Source organism: Mauremys reevesii, linkage group 5, assembly GCF_016161935.1.
Source record: "Mauremys reevesii isolate NIE-2019 linkage group 5, ASM1616193v1, whole genome shotgun sequence".
Taxonomy (NCBI): Eukaryota; Metazoa; Chordata; order Testudines; family Geoemydidae; genus Mauremys; species Mauremys reevesii.
This window is the reverse complement of record NC_052627.1, coordinates 108,300,164-108,323,344: the sequence shown is the minus strand read 5'-3', so window position 1 is coordinate 108,323,344 and position 23,181 is coordinate 108,300,164. Positions and strand designations below refer to the sequence as shown.

The 23,181-nt window shown below is 45.4% G+C and overlaps 1 protein-coding gene across 10 annotated transcripts in view; it reads right to left on the bottom strand.

Moving 5' to 3' along the window:
* The window catches only part of LCORL (ligand dependent nuclear receptor corepressor like), a 186,379-nt gene that overhangs the window by 82,687 nt on the left and 80,511 nt on the right, over positions 1-23,181 (bottom strand). For all 10 annotated transcript variants that reach the window (XR_005598812.1, XM_039539456.1, XM_039539451.1 and 7 more), the window contains 2 exons: positions 21,711-21,790; positions 21,340-21,469 (listed from right to left, as the gene is read on the bottom strand). Coding sequence is in view for 9 of the 10 variants with exons in the window: in XM_039539456.1 (XP_039395390.1) it covers positions 21,340-21,469; positions 21,711-21,790 (210 nt within the window). In the remaining variant the exon portion in view is untranslated. The remainder of the gene's footprint in view (positions 1-21,339; positions 21,470-21,710; positions 21,791-23,181) is intronic.

Genomic DNA, 23,181 nt, shown 5'->3' with positions numbered 1-23,181 from the left:
AGCTAGCAGATCTCTGAAAGTGCCTAATGTGTGCAGGCCCACGCTCCTCTCCACAAGAATAATGTGCAACTGTTGTTCCGTGAGAGACCAACTTCCTAAATATGGAGCCCCTGAATGTGGGCTCAGCAGCACAAGTTGGCTGTATCCATTTTTCACTACAATTTGGAAGAGAAGTATTTGCAAGTCAATTCCTAACTGGCAATAGGTTGCTGGACTGCCACTAGGATCATGTCACCCAAATGTGATGCATGAGTCCCTGTGATGCATACTTCAGTGGGATCTTGGGATCAAATGAACTTGCTTCATATGGGAACTGTCCAGGGTACTAATAACACAGTTGCACCCATGAGATCCAATATTCACAGCATGGTCTGAGCTGTTCCACTGCTTATGCTTTCTTGAATTGGGGCTGTCTGGAATCCTGCCCTGAGCCAAAAAAAAGCATTCAGCTGAGCCATGTCTAGCAGGGCTAGTACATTCTCTCATTGTTTGCTGAGGAACTGAAGCCACTAGGGAGCATCATAAACTACTCAAACTACCCAGTAGTGAGACGGAATTATTTAAATTGTGTCTTTGACTAGGCATCTGTCCAAGAAGGGGAACATGTGCACTCCCAATTGAAAGGAGAATCAGGCAACCAGTGGCCATTGGGGATAACAAGCTCCCAAGTTGCCTCTTCAATGGGGGCACTGCTCTCCTTTTCCCCTCCTTCCTTTGTGAGAAGGCCCAATGGACGCGACCACAAAATACAGAAAAAACAGAGTTGCCTTCAACTCTTACCTTCTCTATAGGAGTCCCCACCTATTCCTCTAAGAGGTTCTATTCAGTACCTATTTGGCAGCTAGCCACGAAGCAAGCGTACAGTCATCCATTCCTTTAACTTAGGCTACTTACTATTATCCACATCAATGACTGTCTGAAAATGATGCAATTCTGGCATTTGCCCTTGTGAAAGGACTCCACCAGGACAGACACATTTTTCCAAAGCATGACCTGCACATTGGCTTTGAAGGCCCAATAGACCACAATACAAAAAGGCTACACCTGCTGATTTATAATTTTTTTGTCCATATTAATTCCATCTCTGAGCCTGAGGTTTCTGGGGCCTGGTGCCCTGTGTTTGACTGGTTTTTGCTCTAACTATAGTTGCTTTGGTCACCAGGTTCTTGTGGGAAGGGAGGAACACATGACTGATGTCACCCATTGGAAAGATATACTTTTCCACAACTGTCTCCAAGAATGGATCAGTGGTGTAAGTTGCCTGTCACATTTCCATCACCAGCAGCTGTAAGACAGATAGCAAGGAAAATGCAGCCCTACTGGACTTGGGTTTCTGGCCCACGTATCAAAGTCCTTGAAAATTCCTGGACTCGCCCTATCTCAACATTTAGCCTACTGAGACAGTTTTTTAAGAGTGTGCTAGTAGTCCTGTTATGAAATCACTATCCTGCTGCTTCTCCATGCTGGTATGTATTTGCTATCAGATGAGTTCTCCAGTTCCTCAGAATCCAGATAACAATTACACCACCCTGCCCCACCCAAATGCTGAAGAACTGAGCAGGTGATATGATGGTTTGGTCTGAAGTGTCAACACCACATTGGGATGCATCAACACACTGCACAAAGAGCGCTGACACCAGAGATGCCAAAATAGTACAAAAATAAGTTCAAGTTGCACCAAGAAATCTGACAATTCATGGTACAGCATTAGAGGGAACCACTGAAAGCAGTACTCGAACATCTGAAGGAGCCAAATACTGCCACTCATGATTCCTAGCTCCATCTCAACCTCAAGTCCTGGAAACAAAAAGGAACCCTGGATATCTGAATGTAAAGCTGCCTGGAGTTGGGAGCTTCATCAGTGAAGCACAAGAGGTCAGCTGGCTATCTATAGCCTCCTGCCAATGCTTCTTATTCAGAGGCAATACCTTATCCAATGAGCAGGAGCTCAGTGCCACCAATTTTTAGGCGCAAAGACCTCAAGGTTATTAGGGACTCAGCATGAAGTGCAGGGCACGTCAGTGGTGCTGACATAGATTTTTAACATCAGCAGCTGAAGACAACTAAGACTTATGGTTTGAGAATTTCTCTTCGGATAAACTCTGTCAGTCAGTCTGAGGAAGACTTGAAGGCAATCCCCATGATGCCTTAATCTACCACCCTGGCACAGGGCACAGCAAACACACTTCTCTATTACTGATATTTTTCTGCCTCGTGGACATTGACTCCATTAAGTGAGCTTTCTAGCTCCTTAAGGGTAAAGACAGTGGATGATATTTTGAAAAACAGAAAAAACACTACTCAATGCAAGTAGCTTTGGGATTTAGTGAACTTTGAAATGCAGACTGGAGCCAAAAAGACTTAAGGAAGCTTTGGAGAAAAAAAGGTGAAAAAAGGTGAAGCAACAGCAAGGCAACAAGTGTCAAAGTGATGAAACAACAGACACTAATGCAAAAACGCTAAAGCAAGGACAAAGTGGTGAAATTAAAGCACCGAAGCATCTAATTGAAATAAATGCCTACCTGTGGAACTGAAGTTCCCAAACTAAGAGCAAGAAAAGAGCTACTGAAAAATTTTACACTCAAAAATTTAACAAACACAAAAAGATAACTGAAGTATGATCCACATTGAGCAGGCTACCACCTGGAGCAGTGACGAGAGAACAAAGTTTCTTTGATGAACGCAGTCAAGAAAGAGCTGACTAGAAAAGAACTACAGATTCCTGGGTAATATGCAACCACCAGTGGAGACGGGAAGGTGGGGTGGCTTGCACCCAAACACATTCTCTCTGCCTTTAGGAACCACAAAAACTACAGAATTTGGGAGTTCACCCTACGTTATTATAATAGGGAGCACAAAACCCAGGAATGAGAAATCTGCCCATCTGGCATCTTTAGTGAAATACAATTACTATCAAAGTTGCTGAGCTAACATAATAGTGGAAGAGTAAGCTATACAGCAATATTCTCTCTGTATCCACAAAATTACTGTTTCTTTCCAATTTCAGAACCTTTACTGCTGATCATGTGTAAATCACACACTGACTGTTAGAACCCAGGTTGAACTTGCAAAGCTAGTAATTGGAGAAGTCATCTTTTCACTCGGTCTGAACACTGAAGATATAAACTGGACACTAGGAAGTTTAGACTTGAAATTAGATGAAGGTTTCTAACCATTAGAGCAGTGAAGTTCTGGAACAGCATTCCAAGGGGAGTAGTGGGGGCAAAAGACATATCTGGCTTTAAGACTAAGCTTGATAAGTTTATGGAGGGGATGGTATGATGGGATAGCCTAATTTTGGTAATTAATCTGGCAATTGATCTTTGATTATCAGCAGCTAAGTATTCCCAGTGGACTGTGATGGGATGTTAGATGGGATGGGATCTGAGTTACTACAGAGAATTCTTTCCTGGGTGCTGGCTGGTGAGTCTTGCCCACATGCTCAGGGTTTAACTGATCGCCATATTTGGGGTCAGGAAGGAATTTTCCTCCAGGGCAGATTGGCAGAGGCCCTGGAGGTTTTTCGCCTTCCTCTGCAGCATGGGGCACGGGTCACTTGCTGGAGGATTCTCTGCAGCTTGAGGTCTTCAAACCACAATTTGAGGACCTCAGTAACTCAGACATAGGTTAGAGGTTTGTTATTGAAGTGGATGGGTGAGATTCTGTGGCCTGCATTGTGCAGGAGGTCAGACTAGATGATCATAATGGTACCTTCTGACCTTAAAGTCTATGAGTCTAAGATTCAAATTTCCCATCAAAACTTTCTCTCAAATATTAGGCTTTTTTAAAAAAAATCCCTTCTGAACATTTTCCAATTTTAGATGCCCTATGGGAAAACTCCATTAAAATCATCCCAGATCTTCAACTGCCAGTTACTGTAAATTTACAGATTTAAACTTATTTACCGTAAAAAGCTAATATAGGGAGAATATGTGTGTGGGTGGAAGAGGCAGAGCATGATTCAAGATTGCACATGACTTAAATATGAACAGTACTTTCAATTTCATATTTTATTGTTATCTTTATACCTAAACATAGGACTACTTTATATTTGTTTTTCTACAATTCTTTAAAGAACTCTGGGGACTCAATGCTAAACAAGCACATACAATTTATGTGTATGGGTGTATATATTTAACTGAAATACCAACACAGAACCTAAAAATAAGCCTTAATGTGCTAATCACTTTGCTCACCAGTAGATGCTACTTTGGTTTCACATCATCAGGGCCAGATTTTTCTTATAAATAACATAACTTATGTAAGAGCTCTGCAGCTAAAAGGTTAAGAGAGATTCAAGCAACAAAGTTCTTGATAATAACTTTGAAAGACTGGGTTCAAGATCAGAGCTGTGTGAAATTCTGTATTTACACTCCTGAAAACATCAGCCCTCGCAAATCCTGGTGAAAAATCTTTAAAAAACATAAATTTCATTAGTCTGGACCAGATTAAAAAAATATCAGCAACTTCCTTGGGAACAATGTGCATCTCATACTCCCTATGTGTTCCTCCTTTGTTCATTTATGTACACAACTCAACCCTAACCTAGTGAGATACCACATCTGAATCTGGTGGTAATCTGGCCACATCAGTGTTACTGAAATATACAGAGAGTGTGCACTATACTACTATTCTTTCCAAAACAGATCATATTTCTTTAACTTTTCATATGGTGGAGGAATCACACTGAGTAGAAAAACTTGTTTGGGGGAAAAGAATGAGAAACATAGAATTTCTTTTCAAATATGATACCGCAGGGAACTGATTAGAAGTATTTTGGAGAAGATATAATGCCCCACAGATCTTCAAGACAGGTTGAAGTAAAGTGTTGGGGGTCTTGAATGTGCTACCAGTCACTGAGAAAAATTCAAATGAAAACAATACATGATCTTGGATTTATACAGGATTTTCAATCACATACTGTATACTTCTGTCAAGTAAAAATTTACTTATGAAAAATACACTTAGGTACTGAAATGTAATTTTTAAATGTATGTTGATGAATACTGAAAAATATTTTAAAAAGATAAATTCAGTAAAGGACTCGCTAGGTTGAAGTAATCAAATTATAATATACCTCTATCCCGATATAATGCGATCTGATTCAACACGAATTCAGATATAACATGGTAAAGCAAAAATGATTTTCTGTCTTGTCTACAACATACTTTTATTCTGTTTAAACCCAGTTTACACATTTAATGATTACTGTGTACATATTGTGATAAACTCAGGACAGACAGTTGCCAGAGGGGGGGGAGGAGTCAGTCCCAGAGGGTTAAAAGGCCCTCCTCCTTATCAACTGAAGCAACTACAGGTCAAGCAGGTTCAGCTGAGAAAGGGTTACCCAGGTAGCAAATTAGAATCAGCTGAGATCAGCTGGTTACAACTTGGAGCTGCCTGAGACCCTTCCTGGGAGGAAGGAACAGAGAGAGAAGGAGCCTGGCTACCAGGAGTATTGAAGCACAAGCCTTCCCAGGCAGAGCGGCAGGACACTCTCCTACAAGACAGGGTAAAAATACTTTAATTAAGACTGGTGAGAAGACAGGGACAGACTTAAAACAGCAGAGGCTGGGGAGACTGAGACGGGACTTTGCCACACGTGGTGTCAGGAGGGATTTGAGTGAGACAAAAAAAAATGGAAGATGTTGTGAAGGCACAAGCTACCAGGGTGCAGATGGCTGCCCAGCACAGGAGACAAATCAACTCCTGATGAAAGATGACAGTGGATGATGAGACCAGTGGGCCAGTATCCTGGCACCTTTCTGTGTGGGGGGCACCTTTTCTGTGTGAGGAGGTTCCATGAGTGGAAATACCAGCCCAACAAAAGCCGAGGTCCCAGCTGTTTGACCTGATCCATCTGGAGACATCTAGCAGCACAGGAACTCTCTCGACCACTGGGGAAGGAGGCGCCAGGGATAGAGGCAAGGCTATGTACCATGCATGTGGAGAGATAGGGCATATAGCTGCCCAATGCCCAAACCTAGAGGAGCCCATGCAATGCGACCTGGAAATCTAGAAGAGTCATGTGACTTGATAAGCCTAGTAGGAGTGCGATGGTCCTCTCTAGATATACTAGGCAAGTTAAAATGAATGGTATAAAGACCACCGCGTTAGTAGACTCAGGAAGTGCAGTCACGCTGGTAAGCTGGTCGGGTATGATCAACTATCCGGATATCCTGTGTCCATGGGGATGTAAATTACTATCCGACCATCCAAATAGAGGTCCAAGGAAACCCCACTAAGGTGATGTTTGGCAGTCTACTTCCTGGAGAGGAGTCAGAAGAAAACACTCCAGAGAGCAATGGGGTGGCCTCAAACCAGGAAGACTGAAAGGAGGGCAGATAAGAGGAGGCATCTTGGCCCAGAATCGGACTAGGCAGGAGGTTCCAGTTCCCCAGGGACCTCCCTTGAAGAGGAGGGGAGATAGAACCCTCTGAGTTTGGGCAACTTGGAACTTCACTAGAGAATTTTGGACAGGATCAGGCCAATGATCCAGTATACCAGAACATTCGCAAAGAAGTAGTGGAGGTGAATGGGGTCCCTGTGGAACGTATTATATGATCAAGAAGGATCTGCTGTACCGTGTTGTCCGTATCCAAGAGCAAGTCGTGGAACAGCTCCTAGTACCACAGAAACATCAGAGGCGTGATGGAGCTAGCTCACAGCCATTTGTTCGGGGACATCTAGGGGTAGATAAAACCCTGGACCGAATTCTACAGAGGTTTTTGGCCTGGAATATATGCAGCGGTCCGACGGTATTGTGCCTCCTGTCCAGAATGCCAGTTCTTTGGTACCTCTCCCGATTTTGAAGTCCTTTGAGCGGATAGCTATGGACCTAGTAGGGCCATTAGAAAGATCAGCCCGGGCCATCAGCACATACTGGTGGTGCTAGATTACGCCACCGATACCCGAGCCATTCCCCTCTCACGGAACGTACGCCACCCGATACCCCCGAGGCCATTCCCCACGGAACACTACCCAAGACCATAGCTAAAGAATTAATCGAATACCCAAAGAGATCCTGACAGATCAAGGAACTCCTTTTGTGTCTAAATTAATGAAGGATCTATGTGCAATGCTCCACATAAGGACACTAAGGACATCAGTCTATCATCGGTGGTGAGCCGGGATGGGAGGAACTGGGACAGAGGTGCCTCAGACTTGACATTGCCAAAGAAAGTTGGGAAGAACAGCGTCATCGAGCATGTGTTGCAGATGAAAGACAGGATAGCCCAAGTCACTCCCATAGTGCGGAACACATGGAGAGAGCACAAGGGCCCAACAAACATATTACAATCTGGCCAGATGGCAAAGTCCGACAGCTGGAACAAATCTATCATGTGAACCTGTTGAAACCTTGGCAAGACAGAGAAGCGCATGTGGTCACTATAAGCAACCTGCCTGGCCAAGTGGGAATATCCCCAGAATTGACCTCTGACCAACGAGCGGAGGTGATCCACATGATTGAGTTCTCAGAAAAGCCAGGGAGGTTCACCATCACATCCTCACAGAGCCTGGAGTGAAGGTGAATGTAAAGCCATACCGATCCCGGAGGCGAAAGAGAAGAGATCAAGTCAGAAGTCAGGAAAATGGTCATTGAAGAGTCTCATAGCCAATGGTCAAGCCCAGTTGTCCTAGTACCTAAGCCGGATGGCAGTATGAGGTTTTGCAATGACTTCCGAAACTGAATGAGGTGTCCCAATTTGATGATAGATGAGCTAATTGACCATTTTTGTCCACCCTTGACCTGACTCAGAGGACTGTATCAATACACTGTCCTCCCTGCCACCTTCCAACGACTCATGGACAAACTGATCTTGATGACGTCATTATACATAGTGGAAGGTGGAAGCAGTCCTGGACACCTTGAGGAAGGCAGGGCTAACTGCAAATCCTCCAAATAGCCAAATACCTTGGCTATATAGTGGGGAGGGTGTGGTGCCCCAACTCAACAAGTTAGAGGCAATACAGAGAAACAGGTCAGAGCATTCCTGGGGCTGGTGGGGTACTACAGGCGGTTCATCCCCACTTCGCACACAGGGCATGCCCGCTAACTGACCTCCCGTGGCCCAGATATAGTGAAATGGTCTAGCGCGGCTGAGAGGCATTTGCAGAGCACTGACCCAGTGCTGGTAGCTCCAGACTGGGAGAAGGAGTTTATCTTGCAAACGGATGCCTCAGAAGTTGGGTTGGGGGCGTACTCTCACAACTGGTTGGAGCGGAAGAACAAGTTTACCCTTGTCACGGACCATGCTCCCTGAAGTGGATGCACCAAAACAAAGAGAGTGACCAGGTGGTTCCTGTCACTACAACCCTTCCACTTCAGAGTACAACATAGGTCTGGAATCCCAACCCTGTAGTGTTGAGCAGGGGATGTGTGATAAACTCAGGACAGACAGTTGCCAGAGGGGGAGGAGTCAGTCCAGAGGGGGTAAAAATCTCTCTCCTCTCAAACTGAAACAACTACAGGTCAAGCAGGTTCAGCTGAGAAAGGGTTACCCAGGTAGCAAATTAGAATCAGCTGAGATCAGCTGGTTACAACTTGGAGCTGCCTGAGACCAGAGAAGGAGCCTGGCTACCAGGAGTATTGAAGCAGCAAGCCTTCCCAGGCAGAGCGGCAGGACACTCTCCCAAGAGAGGGGTAAAAATACTTTAATTAAGACTGGTGAGAAGACAGGGACAGACAGCCAGTCTCACCAGAGCTAAAAACAGCAGAGGCTGGGGAGACTGAGACGGGACTTTGCCACAATATTCAGTATGTATGTTTTTACAAGCCTGCCTTGGATTGAAAGTCGAAACACAAAGCTGAGCGCCTTTACAGCATTTTTAAACTTGCACTCCGATTTTCAGTGAATAAAAAAGTCTTGTCTGCAAGTCTTAATTAAAGTTATAACACTGACAGTTTAAATCCATTGATATTTTAAAACCATTTAAAGTATTTAAATTCGTTTTGCATACAACAAAATCATATGCGAGGTGGTAGCTAATTTAACGGCCGTTATAATAAAAACAGCCTTCGTATTTATAACCATGACTAATTTATCAAAAAGGAGAGTTCAGTCTAACTTCGTCGTTGACTAACCTGCTGCCGCCTTGCCAGTTTAAAGTTGTTACACAACCATCCGTGGTCAGCGCCTCGGTTCTTAAAATGTGGCTTGTATCAAATTACGTACCTACAGTACATTGTCTGTACAAATGTGCATATATCTAAGTGGTGGAACAAATGTGCAACAATGAGAACGCAGGGGTAAACGTATGTTGCCTGCCCATGGTCCCATTAGGCGTTCTCATCTCTTCCGTCTATTTTAATCTCGTTTCTAAATTGTGTGCAGTACCGACTAAGCTTAAGTTGTCTCACTAGTTGTATTTTAGAAACACTGTAACTCTGCACTGACATTTTCTAAACAATTTAAAAAATTGTTAGCGTTAATATTAAAATACTATTGACGTGATGGCAAGTAGTTCACAGCCACGGAAATGAAAGGCATGGACAGTCAAAGAACAATTGGAAGCTTTGGACAGACTGAAATCAGGACTGAGCCAAGCAAAGGTCTCAAAAGAACTAGGAGTGGCGGAATCAACATTACGAGGGTGGATCAAAGATGAGGATAAATTACAATCAATGCTAGTTGAACTGGATGAAAGTGAAGGTCTGGAAAGGAAGCGCCTAAAAACTGCCTAGGATAACCAACTAGATAGAGTGATATTTACATGATTTGCCTAAGAACACGCCAAGTTCCGGTGACATTATAAGGAAACAAGCGGAGAAATTGAAGAAGGATCTCAATTTTAGATGCTCGGGTGAGGACACTTCTGCACATCAAGGTAACGAATTTAAAGCTAGCAGTGGATGGCTTAATTATTTTAAAAATTAAAAAAAAATTAAGGGGTGCATCTTAAATAAGAAAGCATCTTGTACACCAAAAAAAGGTATTTACCATTTTATCAATGTCTCTAGAACTTGATTACTTTACCTTTTTTAGCTTCATTTTAACCTTTTCTATAAGTAAAGACTCCCATCTCCAAAATGTTTTCAAACTACAGTATTTAATAGTTAACAGTTCATATTACTTAATCTATGTATAACACAGTTGGCTAAGTGACAAAGTGGCCCATGCTCCTATTTGCTAAAATACCAAAATCCTTTTTTACAACAATTTATAAGGATGTGTAATTAAAAGCTTTTTCTGATATTTTATGTGAATTTTGAATTTTCCAAAGCATTACATGTAGACCAAATGATGGATGAATCAAGAAACCCAGCCCACCTGGTTGCATTTAGCAGTGTTTAGTATCTGTGTTTTTAATACTCTGTATCTTTTAAGTAAGCTTATAAAATAATTGTTGTAATTAAAGAAGATACAATTTAACAATTGTAGAACAGATTTCTTTACTGCATATAGTGTGTTAGTTCTAACAAAAATGCTTTGCTATTAATAACGGAAATGCTCAAGGCCAAAGCAAGTTCGATATAACGCGGTAAGATTTTTGGCTCCTGAGGACCACGTTATATTGGGGTAGAGGTGTACATATGCCCCAGTTGCATTATATGACAAAGTCAAAAGATTATGTAGGGATTGCTACATCATAAGAAGTCTAAATTTAATTTCCCTGTTTTTTTGAGACCTGCTTTTAATAGATAAGCAGATTTTACCCTTTGATGGTACATGGGTGTCTCCCAGACAGTGAAGACACCAGGAATATCCGTCACTAACTGGAAATCGATTCCTGGTGGGTGAAGCAGCATTTGAATCCCAGCATATTTCTGCAAAGACTATTCCTGAAGATAGCCCTTCCAAGGAAGGCCAGAGGAGGGGAAAAAAGGGTGTTAAAGGAAGAAAACACGTTAAGATAATACAAACTATAAAACTTATGTTACAACAACAAAAATAAGTAAACTAAACTAAATTATCAGAAAAGGCTGAGTTATGAACTCAGTTTGAAAGAATCATACCAGGCACTCCATCTCAGGCCAAAGTGAAGTTGAGAAGTAACTTAAAGTGTTTTGCCCACGCAGCTCTATATATCTACCATAACGGGGAAGAGAATGGCTGGAGTGCATAGACAGGTCAAATGAGCACTGCTACTGAACATCTCCGATCAAAGGTGCACACGAACCTGAAGTGAAGCACCTGTAGGAACACTACTCATAGAAGAAAAGACGGTTACTCACCGTTGTAACTGTTGTTCTTCGAGATGTGTTGCTCATATCCATTCCAGTTAGGTGTGCGCACGCCGCGTGCACGTTCGTCGGAAGATTTTTACCCTAGCAACACTCAGTGGGTCGGCTGGGTGCCCCCTGGAGTGGCGCCGCTATAGCGCCGAATATATACCCCTGCCGACCCATCCGCTCCTCAGTTCCTTCTTGCCGGCTACTCCGACAGTGGGGAAGGAGGGCGGGTCTGGAATGGATATGAGCAACACATCTCGAAGAACAACAGTTACAACGGTGAGTAACCGTCTTTTCTTCTTCGAGTGATTGCTCATATGCATTCCAGTTAGGTGATTCCCAAGCCTTACGTAGGCGGTGGGGTTGGAGTGAGATGTTGCAGAATGCAAAACTGCTGAGCCAAAGGCTGCATCATCTCTGGACTGTTGAACCAATGAGGCAAAGGTGTGGACCGAGGACCAGGTAGTTGCACGACATATCCCCTGGAAGGGTAAGTGAGCCAGGAAGGCAGCAGAAGAAGCCTGAGCCCTGGTGGAATGTGCAGTAAGGTGGCTCGATGGAACATGGGCCAAGTCACAGGAGGTGCGGATGCACGACGTCACCCAAGATGAAATCCTCTGGGAGGAGACAGGTAGGCCCTTTGTCTGGTCTGCCAGTACGACGAAGAGTTGGGGCGTTATGAAAGGGCTTTGTCCGCTCGAGATAGAATGCGAGCGCCCTGCGGACATCTAGGGAGGGCAAATGTGCTCCCCTCGCGATGAGTGTAGCTTCGGAAAGAAGACCGGAAGGAAGATATCCTGGGTGATATGAAAGGTCGACAGCACCTTGGGGAGGAAGGCCGGACGTGGTCACAACTGCACCGTGCCCTTGAGAAACACAGTATACCGTGGGTCCACCGTGACAGCCTGAAGCTCGGAGACTCGTCTGGCCGATGCAAAGGCTACAAGGAAAAACTGTCTTTCAGGACAGGTATATCAGCGAGCATGTTGTCAGTGGCTCGAATGGGGGCAGTCATAAGACTGGTTAGAACCAGGTTGAAGACCCAGGTTTTGGCGGGGTGGCTAACTTGGGGGCATAAACGCTCCAAGCCCTTGAGGAACCTAGAAACCACAGGGTGTGAGAATATGGTGCGGCCAGTCTCCCCTGGGTGGAAGATAGAGATGGCTGCCAAGTGTACCTTAATGAAGACCGCGCCAGGCGCTGCTGTTTGAGAGACCAGAGGTAGTCCAAGATGGAATGGATCGGAGCCTCGGTGAGAGAAACATTGTGCATTTCATAGCAGCAGGAGAAACACTTCCACTTGGCCAGATACATTAACGGCGTGGAAGGTTTCCTACCACCCAGGAGAATCCTGTAGAACCGAGGCAGAACAACGTAACTCGGATCGGTTTAGCCACGCAGCAGCCATGCTGTGAGGTGCAGGGATTGCAGGTCTGGGTGGTGAAGTTTGCCGTGATCCTGCGTTATGAGGTCTGGGCAAAGAGGCAGGGGAATTGGGTGGGCTACCGACAGGTCTAGCAACATGGTGTACCAGTGCTGCCTGGGACACGCTTGAGCGATCATGATTAGGTGCGCTCTGTCCCTGCGGAGTTTTAGCAGGACCCTGTGAACCCGTGGGAACTGTGGAAAAGCGTACAGCAGATGGCTCGTCCACGGCATCAGAAAAGCCTCCAAGATCGAGCCCGGGGAGAGGCCTTGGAATGAGCAGAACTTCTCTCTCTCTCTGTTCTCGTGAGAGCGAAGAGGACTATGCGGGGAAAGCCCCACTTCCGGAAAACGGAATGGATAACGTCCGGAGGAATCGACCACTTGAGAGACAGGAAGGATCTGCTGTGGCGATCTGCCAGAGTGTTCCGGACCCCTGGGAGAAAGGACACTACCAGGTCTATCGATTGGGCTGTGCAGAAGTCCCGGAGTTGGATAGTTCCCTGCAAAGAGGGGAGGACCGTGCTCCTCTGTGCTTGTTTATGTAACACATGGCCGTTGTGTTGTCTGTGAACACCGAGACACAACGGTCTTGCAGGTGCTGCTGAAACGCCTGGTACACAAGGCAGACTGCTCTCAGCTCCCAGACATTGATGTGCAAGGCCAGCTCTTGAGCCGACCGAAGGCCTTGAGTGCGAAACTGACCCAGGTGAGCCCCCACAGCCGAGAGATGGGGCGTCCGTCATGAGGGACCCCGAGGGGTGAGGTGGATGGAACAGCATCCCTGCACGCACCAGGGAGGGTGTCGACCCCCAGTCGGGGGAGCCTAGGACGCTCGGGGGGATCGAGGCGACCATGACTATGCTGTCTCTGCCCGGGTGGTACACCGAGGTGAGCCACGATTGAAGTGGACGGAGGCGAAGCCTGGCATGTTTGGTTACGAACGTGCAGGCAGCCATGTGACCCAGGAAACCTAGGCAAGTGCGAGCCAAAGTTGTCGGAAAGGTCCGTAGATCTTGTATAATTGTTACCATCGCGTGAAACCGAGGCTGAGGTAAGCAGGCTCTGGCGAGATTGGAGTCCAGGATGGCCCCAATGAATTCTATTCCCTGTGTGGGAATCAGAGTGGATTTCTGTATATGGATCATCAGGCCTAGACGCAGGAATAGGTCCTTGTCGACGCCCACATGACTGGTAACTTGTGCCCCGGTGGTCCCTCGAATGAGCCAATCGTCTAGATATGGAGAACGTGTATCCGACGGTGGCGGAGAGAGGCGGCGACTACAGCCATGCACTTTGAATACACTTGGGGCTGTATAGAGATCAACCGGGAGGACCGTAAACTGGAAATGATGACGGTTGGCCACGAATCGGAGGTACCTTCTGTGCTGAGGATAAATGGCGACGTGAAAATACGCGCCCTTCATACCGAGGGCGGTATACCAGGATGGGATGACGGTCCCCATGGATACCATGCGGAACTTCAGGTGTATACTGAACTTGTTGAGTTCCCGCAGATCTAGGATAGGTCTGAGACCTCCCTTCGCCTTGGGGATTAGGAATTAGTGGGAGTAGAACCCTTTGTCCCTTTTGTCCTTTGGTACCTCCTCTTTAGCTCCAATGGTGAAGAGCGTCCACCCCTCTTGCAAGAGGAATTGCTCGTGAGAGGGGTCCCTAAGAGGGACAAGGATGGATAGGCTTTTGCCCCATTGGTGGTTAGAAGGACCCTGATTTTGGCCCCTTTGGGGTCCTGACTGACGCCTACGACTGCCTCAGCGACGCCTGCTGGCAAAGTCCCGTCTTTGTCTAAGCGCAGGGTAAGGGCGGTGAGGCTGGGGGCGGAAAGGTCGGCGCTGAGTCACCGGCATGTGCATGCCGAGAGGGAGCACATAGTGACCTTGCTGTCCTTTAGGCTTTGCAGCCTAGGGTCAGTTTTTTTTTTTGGTTTGGAAGAACAGGCCTTTGCCATTGAAGGGCAAGTCCTGTATAGTGTGCAGCAGCTGCGAGGGAAGGCTCGATAACTGTAGCCATGAAATGTGCCTCGTGGCAACACCCGAGGCCAGAGTCGTGGCTGCGGAGTCAGCTACATCCAACGAGGCCTGGAGGGAAGCTCTTGCCACCTTCTTCCCTTTTTCCAGGAGGGCAGCAAACTCTTGATGGGAGTTCTGAGAAACCGACTCCGTAAATTTGCCCACCGCCGCCCATAGTAGCGGCTAAGCAGGGCTTGCTGGTTTGCTACGCGAAGTTGCAGGGCCCCTGCCGAGTACATCTTACGGCCCAGTAAGTCCATTCGCCTAGCCTCCTTGGATTTAGGGGCTGGTGCCAGCTGGCCATGGCGTTCCGTCTCATTGACGGACTGGACGACAAGGGAGCAGGGGGGAAGATGTACATATAGGTACCCGTAGCCCCTGAAGGATACCATATACATGCGTTCGACTCCCGTGCCCGCGAGCGGGATAGTAGCTTGAGACTGTCAGATGGTATCCGCATTGGCCTTAATCGTCGGAATGAACAGTAGGGCCACTCTAGTGGGGGCGTCAGCCGACAGAATGTCTACGACCGGATCCCGTATCTCCGAGACTTCCTGCACTTGGAGATTCATATTGAGTGCCACCCGTCTCAGGAGGTCCTGATGGGCCCCCAAGTCGATTAGAGGAGGGCTGGAGGAGTACGCTCCAGCCACCGCCTCATCTGGGGAGGAGGAAGAAGAAAGGCCGGGGACAAGCGGGTCCTGTGTGGACTCGCGCTCCTGGACGACCTCCTGATCCGGTGGGATGTGGGAGTCCAGTGGCTGAACCAGGGCTTCCTCCGTACCGGTCAGAGGGGGGCGGCTAACTGTCGCCTCTGGCACCCAGTGCTCTGACGGAACAGAGCGAGATGGGATCACAGGTAGGCCTTTGGCCTGATGGCACGCCCAAGATGTACAGGGTGACCACTGATGGGGTCAGGGTCCTGGGCCTGGGGCACCTGGAAGACTCTGGTGTGCACATCTGAATCACAGTCCTGCGCGTATAAACCGCCTGCGCAGGACGACACTGATGCATGTCTGGATGGCCATGGAGGAGCTAAAAAGCCCTGGGCAGAGTCTCCCTCTCTAGTTGACGTCGCTCGACGCGGCACCGGGATCGGTACCGGGAGGCATACCAGTACCGGGAGCGAGAACGGGACCTGCGACCGGAGCGGTGCCGGGAGGTCAACCGAGATCTCGAGGCTCGACGTCGGGAGTGGCGACGGGAGTCCAGTGCCTGGAGCGGTGCCGAGAGCTGGATCGGTGCCGAATGTACCGGGCCGGCGAACGGGATGCTGATCGTTGCCGCGAGTATGACCGGTACCGAAATGGAGAACGGTGCCGGGACTGCGAGCGGCGTCGGCACCTGGATTGGCGACGGGACCGAGAACATCTACAGGACCGCGATCGTGAACGGTGCTGCTCTGCGGTGCCGACGCAGGGTGGTCTGATCAAGGCAGGCTTGCCGATCGACTATATAACCCGCATCGGCGGTGCCGGGGGTTGAGGCAGCGTAGGCGCTGTCATTGCAATCAACTCCCTCGACATGGAAATGTCTCCAGCGTGGAGGGAATAGTGAGCTCAACCACGGCTTGCACCGGGGAACGTTCAGGTACCGGACTCGACGGCTCTTGCATGGCCGGAGTCGACGGTGCCGATATTGTCGGTGCCGCGGCAGGTATTGAAGCCGGGCAGTCCGACTTAGTATAGCACTCGGGCTGCGGAGCAGGCGGCTCTGACACAGCTTAATAGTGAGCTCAACCACGGCTCGTACCGGGGAGCTTTCCGGCACCAGACTCGACGGCTCTTGCGTGGCCGGAGTCGACGGTGCCGATATTGTCGGTGCCACGGCAGGTATCGGTGCCGAGCGGTCCGACTTAGTATAGCGCTCGGGCTGCGGAGCAGACGGCTCGGACGCAGCAGGAGTCTTGTGCCTCTTCATCCTCCAGGAGAGGGATCCGTGCCGAGCAGACGTCGGTGCCGGCGACGGCCGGTGCCGAGGGAGTGCTTCTTGAAGACTGACCAGCGCTCGGTGCTGAGAGCGGAGGAGTAAGAGCTGCCTCCCTCAGGAGCTGCTTGAGACGAAAGTCTCGCTCCCCTATTGTTCTCGGCTTAAAGGACTTACAAATGCGGCACTTATCTGTTAGGTGAGATTCCTCGAGGCACTTAGGAGAGGGTCTCTTGTCGGCATTGGCTTGTGGCCGGCCGAGCACGGTTTGAAACCCTGTGAACCGGACATAGTACCCGGCACCGGGTGCGGGGAAGGGGATAATCCCCGAAACCCTGAGAACTATATACACTAACTATACTACAAACGAATAAAGTTAACTACAACTATATAAATCAGAAATATATATACAAGAATTAACGAGAGAAACTACGAGTAGCTAGGGAAGTGGATGTCAGCTAAGCCGCGCTCCACTGTTCCAACAACCGACACAAGCGGTAAGAAGGAACTGAGGAGCGGATGGGTTGGCAGGGGTATATATTCGGCGCTATAGCAGCGCCACTCCAGGGGGCGCCCAGCCGACCCACCGAGTGTTGCTAGGGTAAAAATCTTCCAACGAACGTGCACACGGCGCGCGCGCACCTAACTGGAATGCATATGAGCAATCACTCGAGGAAGAACAGAATTTTAGCACATCCATGGGACAATTCATGTGTGTTCCTTTCTTTTTGTGCTCATTGGCAACCCCCGAAGGGGTAGACTGTCCACCAGGGCTTGGCTGGAGGGCTGAGCATCTTCTAACTGGACTAGCACATATCTATAGTTGGACTAGTGTGGTGGAGTGCCCAGATGTTGAAGACCAGAGGCTGGGTGAATGCAAAGGCCTGGCTCAGGCGGTAAGGGGTGCTCTGGACATGGAACATTATGACAAAGGGTACCAGAAATCGACAGGGATTTTTACAAACATTTGTTGAGCATTCTCCCCAGACTTTTGGAGTTTCACCTGGGATTTTAACCAAAACTTGTGGATTTCTCATTTAGTTTTCAGCTCTACTTTGGCCCCATTCCTCAATTTTAATACTAGATTTTGAAAGACATAAGGAGAGTTGTTCAAAAATGATTAATATAAGAAAGTGAACAGTTGCTACTGGATCAAATGTAATAGAAACCTCCAAAAATCTTGCAAGTAACACAAGTAAACACCAGGGAGGCAGGAGAGCTATTTAGCTAAAGGATATGTTGGCAACAAGGACAAATGGGTATAAATTGGCCTTTGAATACATTTAGTTTGGAATTAGAAGACTGTAGTTAACGTAATACAAATCACTTTCACTCTAATTTTAAGACTATTTTAAAGTGTCTTAATTATTTGAATAATCACAGGACTATCTAATAGTCAACCTTGTTGTTTTGTGGTTAGTGCACTAACTTTTGCAAGATCAGAATCCACTCCCACAGGCCAGCAGGAGCTGAAAGAACTTTAGAGGCAGCACAATTAGATTTTGCTAAGACAGGAATACCTCTGTGAGTCTGAAATAATCTCTATAGGCAAGCGAAGAGTAGGGATGAGGAATTTAGGACTGAAAGGCACCTCCTGGTTCATCAAATCCAGTCCCCTGCTATCACAGGGAACCCCATCACATAATCCCATTCTTAAACTTATCAAGCTCCTCCTGAAACCTAGTTAGGTTGTTTGCCCCCACTATTCCCACTGGAACACTGTTCCAGAACCTCGCTCCTCTGATGGTTAGAAACCTTCTAATGTTCAGCCTACATGTATTCATTGCCAATTTATACCCATTTGTTCTTGTGCCAATGGTTTTCCTTCAGCTAAAATAGCTCTTCTCCCTCCCTGGTTTTTATTCCCAATGTATTTAGAGAGAGCACTCATATGTCCTCTCTCAGCCTTCAGTTATTCAGGCTAACCATGCTGAGCACTTTTAGTTTTATCTCGTAAGATAGGCGTCTCCATTCCCTGATCATCCTCATAGCACTTCTCTACACCTATTCCAGTCTGAATTCATCTTTCTTGGGATGACCACAACTACATACAGTATTAGAGGGGGTCCAAACACAACAAAATTCACCATGGAAATCGAGGAGGTCAGGATATGGAGAGTTTTGGCAGCTAGAGAATAAGGGTTTGGGAAGCACGGAAAGACTTGAATAGCTTGCAGGAAAGATCATTTTGTTGTAAAAGAGAACTGCAATGGATGGTGCCTGTCTTAGCTTTTGGCTGCTTAGAAGAACTCAGATCACCCTGACTGTACTGCTCCCTGCTCTGCTTGTGACTCCACTTCTTAACCTCTACTGCAACTGTCTCCAGATTTCCATCTTCTCTTGCAGAGAGGTCTGATTCTGTAATGTGCTGAGGAGGACCTCTTCAAGTGCTATGGATTTCACTGGGAGCTGCCGGGGCTCTGTACCTCTGAAAATCAAGCCATTCTTATTTAGAAAATTAAATAGGAATTTAAATGTATATTTGTACTTAGTTTGAAATTTTGGGCCTGAGCATTTTGTGTATTTCCAAACAAAAACTGCATTAAGATAGAGCTATGTTTGAGGGTACATCTCAGTATTTTAATAAAACGAACATAGTTGGATGTTGTAATTATTCCAAAACTAATCAAAACCTTGGAAATTCAGAGTTAAGGTTAAACTTAAAAATATTCAAAGATATTAACTCTGCCCTGTAGTAATATAATGCAATAATTATGCTAGTCTGATACATGCATTTTAATATTTGCAGGTCAGGATGAGAGGAAAAGGATTTTTAAAGACACATTAGATTTCTTTCATATTTCTTTTTCCTAGCCAGGTCACCACTTCCCCATAGCAGCTTCTCTAAGACTGGGGAAGGGAGTGGATGGCTTTTGGTATGTCATCTAACTGAAGAAAGCACCTCTGTTCCATAGCCTCTGGTACCTACCACTGGGATAATGAAAGCCAAGCTTATAAAAATTAGTTCAAAAAGACCCCAAAAGGGAGAGAGAAGGAAGAATTGGGCAGAATCTAGCTAACTTTTGGATCTGTTGCTTAGTAGAAAACAGATACTATATCATCTCTGGCTTTTCTGAAATGTCCTACTAAATTTCCTTAAGTACCTAAATCAATATTTGACTGAGCTTCTATACATAAAACAGAATTTTTCAACCATGAATACCTGTAGAAAAACCAATCCCATAAGCACATATCTAGCAGATGGATTTATGACACTGTAGGATGCCTCGAGATCTACTGAAGTACCTTCATGATGTCTTTAAAAATTCTGTCTTTGCTCTCAACGTAAGAGACCACATGGAATGAGCCTCCCCAAGATATAGAGTAGCTCTATGGGGAGAAACTTTTCCAGATACCACCACCAAGAAGCAGCAGAACGAGTGGAAACTGAAAGCAGAGACCAAATCCCAAGCTTAACTCAGAAGCAGCAGGAGGAACCCCACCAAGGACAGGCCATGGAGCAGAGCCCTGATTAATCTGTAACAGATGATTCTCAGGTGCACTGAGGTGACACCACAGCTGAGCTTTCTATTCACTCAAAAGTGAGATAAGACTAACCTGGACTCAAATGAAGCCAAGAAAAAAAGCAGGACTGAAATCCCCTAGCTTCTCAGATGTCAAGTCTTTAAAGCAGGCCTATGCTGAATACACAGATCAAAAAGTCCTATCAATGCAGACAAAGGATCCAGCCTCCTTGATTTCAAGGAGATACTCCATATTTTCTCCATCCTGCAGCCTGGTAAAGGAAGAAAAGACAGCCACTCTTCCTTTTTTATTTTCCTTGGGAAAGAGTGAAACACCATTCTCTTCTCTCTCTTTCTAGTTGCTTAGAAGAGAGTGAAGTGCCACTCCTACTTCCACCCACACACATAGAGAAACAGAGAGGTGAAGGAAGCAGTTCTTTTTCCAGCACCTGGGTTAGTCGCTGCTCTGTTTAAAACACAATAGGCAGAACAGATACAAAGAATGTAGCTCGGACACATACATGCATGTCGTAGAGAGCAGAGCACGCTTATGACTGGTGCTCTGTTGTCCAATTAGTCTAGTAGGTCCAAGAAGAGTATTAAGTCAAAACTACCAGGCAGAAACTGAACTCTTGCAAATATTTATCATCAAATTCAAGGGAGAAAATGAGTTGTGTAGCCCTTCTAGCAGGTGACTAGTTTACTCCTGAGTTAGCATCAAGATCCAAACTGACTTGTCATCCACACTACCATACACCACGAAATTAGCAGGGTCAAATCAGTGACAGCAGTCATGGAAGTGAAAATGTGGAGTTATTGAATGCTAGTGATTGAAACCTGTTATTTGATAATTTGGATGGATTTAGAGTAGCAACTATGAGATAAGAAGAACTATATCCCATTACTAATCCCTTGAGATATCCAAGTCCCCCCTTTAAAAAAGCATTTTCTTGTTAAAATAGAAAAAACAGCTTCGGAACAGAAAATGTTTAAATGCTTCAAGAATCCACGGAGTGAAGGGAGAAGAATGCATTATGGGAAAGGCAGAATTCAGGATCAGAATGCAATTGGAGGGATAGCAACTGCAGGAGAGGAGAGGTAAACAGCACTGCGCCGGCGGGTCCTAAAACGAGGAAGGAAGGAAGGAAGGAAGGAAGGAAGGGGAGACAGAAAGGAAAAGAAGGAAGAAAAGAAAAAAAACGCTCAGAACTCAAAACTGGAGTAATAAAAGCGATCTGGGATTGAAAAAAATATCCCTAAATTATGTGATTATTCAAAACTTTTACTGCATAATTTAATGTGAAAGACATGCTTCTATTACCTTTCTTTCGAAAGAGTGCATTTAGGTAATTTTCTGCTTGGCATTCAATCTTATCAGTGTTGGACTGGCCCTGAGATGACAGTTCCTCTGTTGGTGTTGACTGTGAAGAACCAATAATTGGGGTACGATCCTAGAAAATGTAAGATGGCAACAGATCTCAATAACAATTATAGCTTGTTTCTAGAACCCAGGACATGAATGAATAGCATAAATAAAAAAAGATTTCTGCCAACTTAACATTCCTCCCTACGCCCCAGCCAAAACAAACAGTGTGAATCCATATGGGAAATTTCATTCTCCAAGCTCTATTTTTAGACCCAATATTGGAAAAAAAAATCAGTTTCAACAATTTATATCACGTTCATACTTACACTGACTGTTTCTTTGTGTAAGTTACAAAAGGAACATTTTTCATCCATTGACCAATCAGTCAGCTCTTCTGGCTCACAGTCTTAAAAGAAAAACAATTAAAATGTTTTATTTAAAGATGAGCAAATAGAGATTGTTTAAAAAGGAACAAAGTGTGATCAATTACAAAGTTAAAATGTCTACTCTAACATGTATTTATCAGTACGATTTAGTTGGTAGTATTCTACCCGCCAGATCAGAAGGCTTTGAGTTCGATTTCCCACATCAGAATATCTGGCTCGCGATCAAAGCTGACAATGGAGTTTGGGAGTGTTATTCTTTAAAAAAAAGGTAAAACCCAGTGGCCACTTTGGCTGTCTCTTGTGGTTATCCAAGTCATATTTAAAAATCCTATGACTCTTTTCAAAAGCAGCATATTAACTTGAGCACCCTGGTTAATATTCTTCCTTTCAATAACAAAAAGATTTGAATGTTAAAGCAACCTGTAAGCTACTAATAAGGGCACAGTGACTTTGCCATTTAGCAATGCAATTGTACAACTACTGTGCAGTAACTAATGTTGTACTGATAATGTATATAAATCTACATTCTACTGTAGCACTGGATTAATACATAAAACTTCCTAAATACAATATACAGAATATCAATACAGTAATTGAACAATCTCATCTCTTTTTCAATGAATATATACAATATATAACCGTTCTCTTCCTTCTTTGGTCAAAAACCAAAATAGAGCTGCCATATGCCAAAGTCTTGATTTTGCTTTGCTAAACAATTCAGGAAGATTAAGAAAAATAAAACAATAAACAGTTGTACTAGTTTTTTCATGTGAACATAATACTTGTGAAAAAGCTGCCAGACTGACAAATCCAGAGACTGAATTCCTCTATCAACAGACCAGATACAGCACTGTCAGCACTTGTGTAAACTTGAATGAAGCTCAGTAGCAGAAAACAGTAGTAACAAGAAGCTGAAAATGAAGCTATATGTAAAACAAACATTCTTGCTAAATGGCAATGTGAGAAATAAAATATATATAAAAAGGGGCAAAGTCAAATTATTTGATTGGCTGATAAGAATTCTGAACCTTAATGAATATATCAAAATGGAACATTTAATAATAAACATAACATTTTGCTGTGGGAATTATGTTATATTAATTCATGCCTAGCTGAATTTAGAGCATGATGTTGACACATTCTGTATGAATTAATATCACACAATTCACTGTCTTATCACATAATTAGACTCATATATCCATTCTTATTGCTCCACTTCAGATTCAATCTCAGGCGTTAAGGCCTTGTCTACTCTAGGAAAAAGAATTGTTATTGACAATGACTGTCAGCAATCAATTTAGCTGGATCTGTAGTTGAAACGCTTACACTTTAAGACAGGGGTTCTCAAACTGGGAGTTGTGACGTTATTACATGGGGGGTCACGAGCTTTCAGCCTCCACCCCAACCCCCA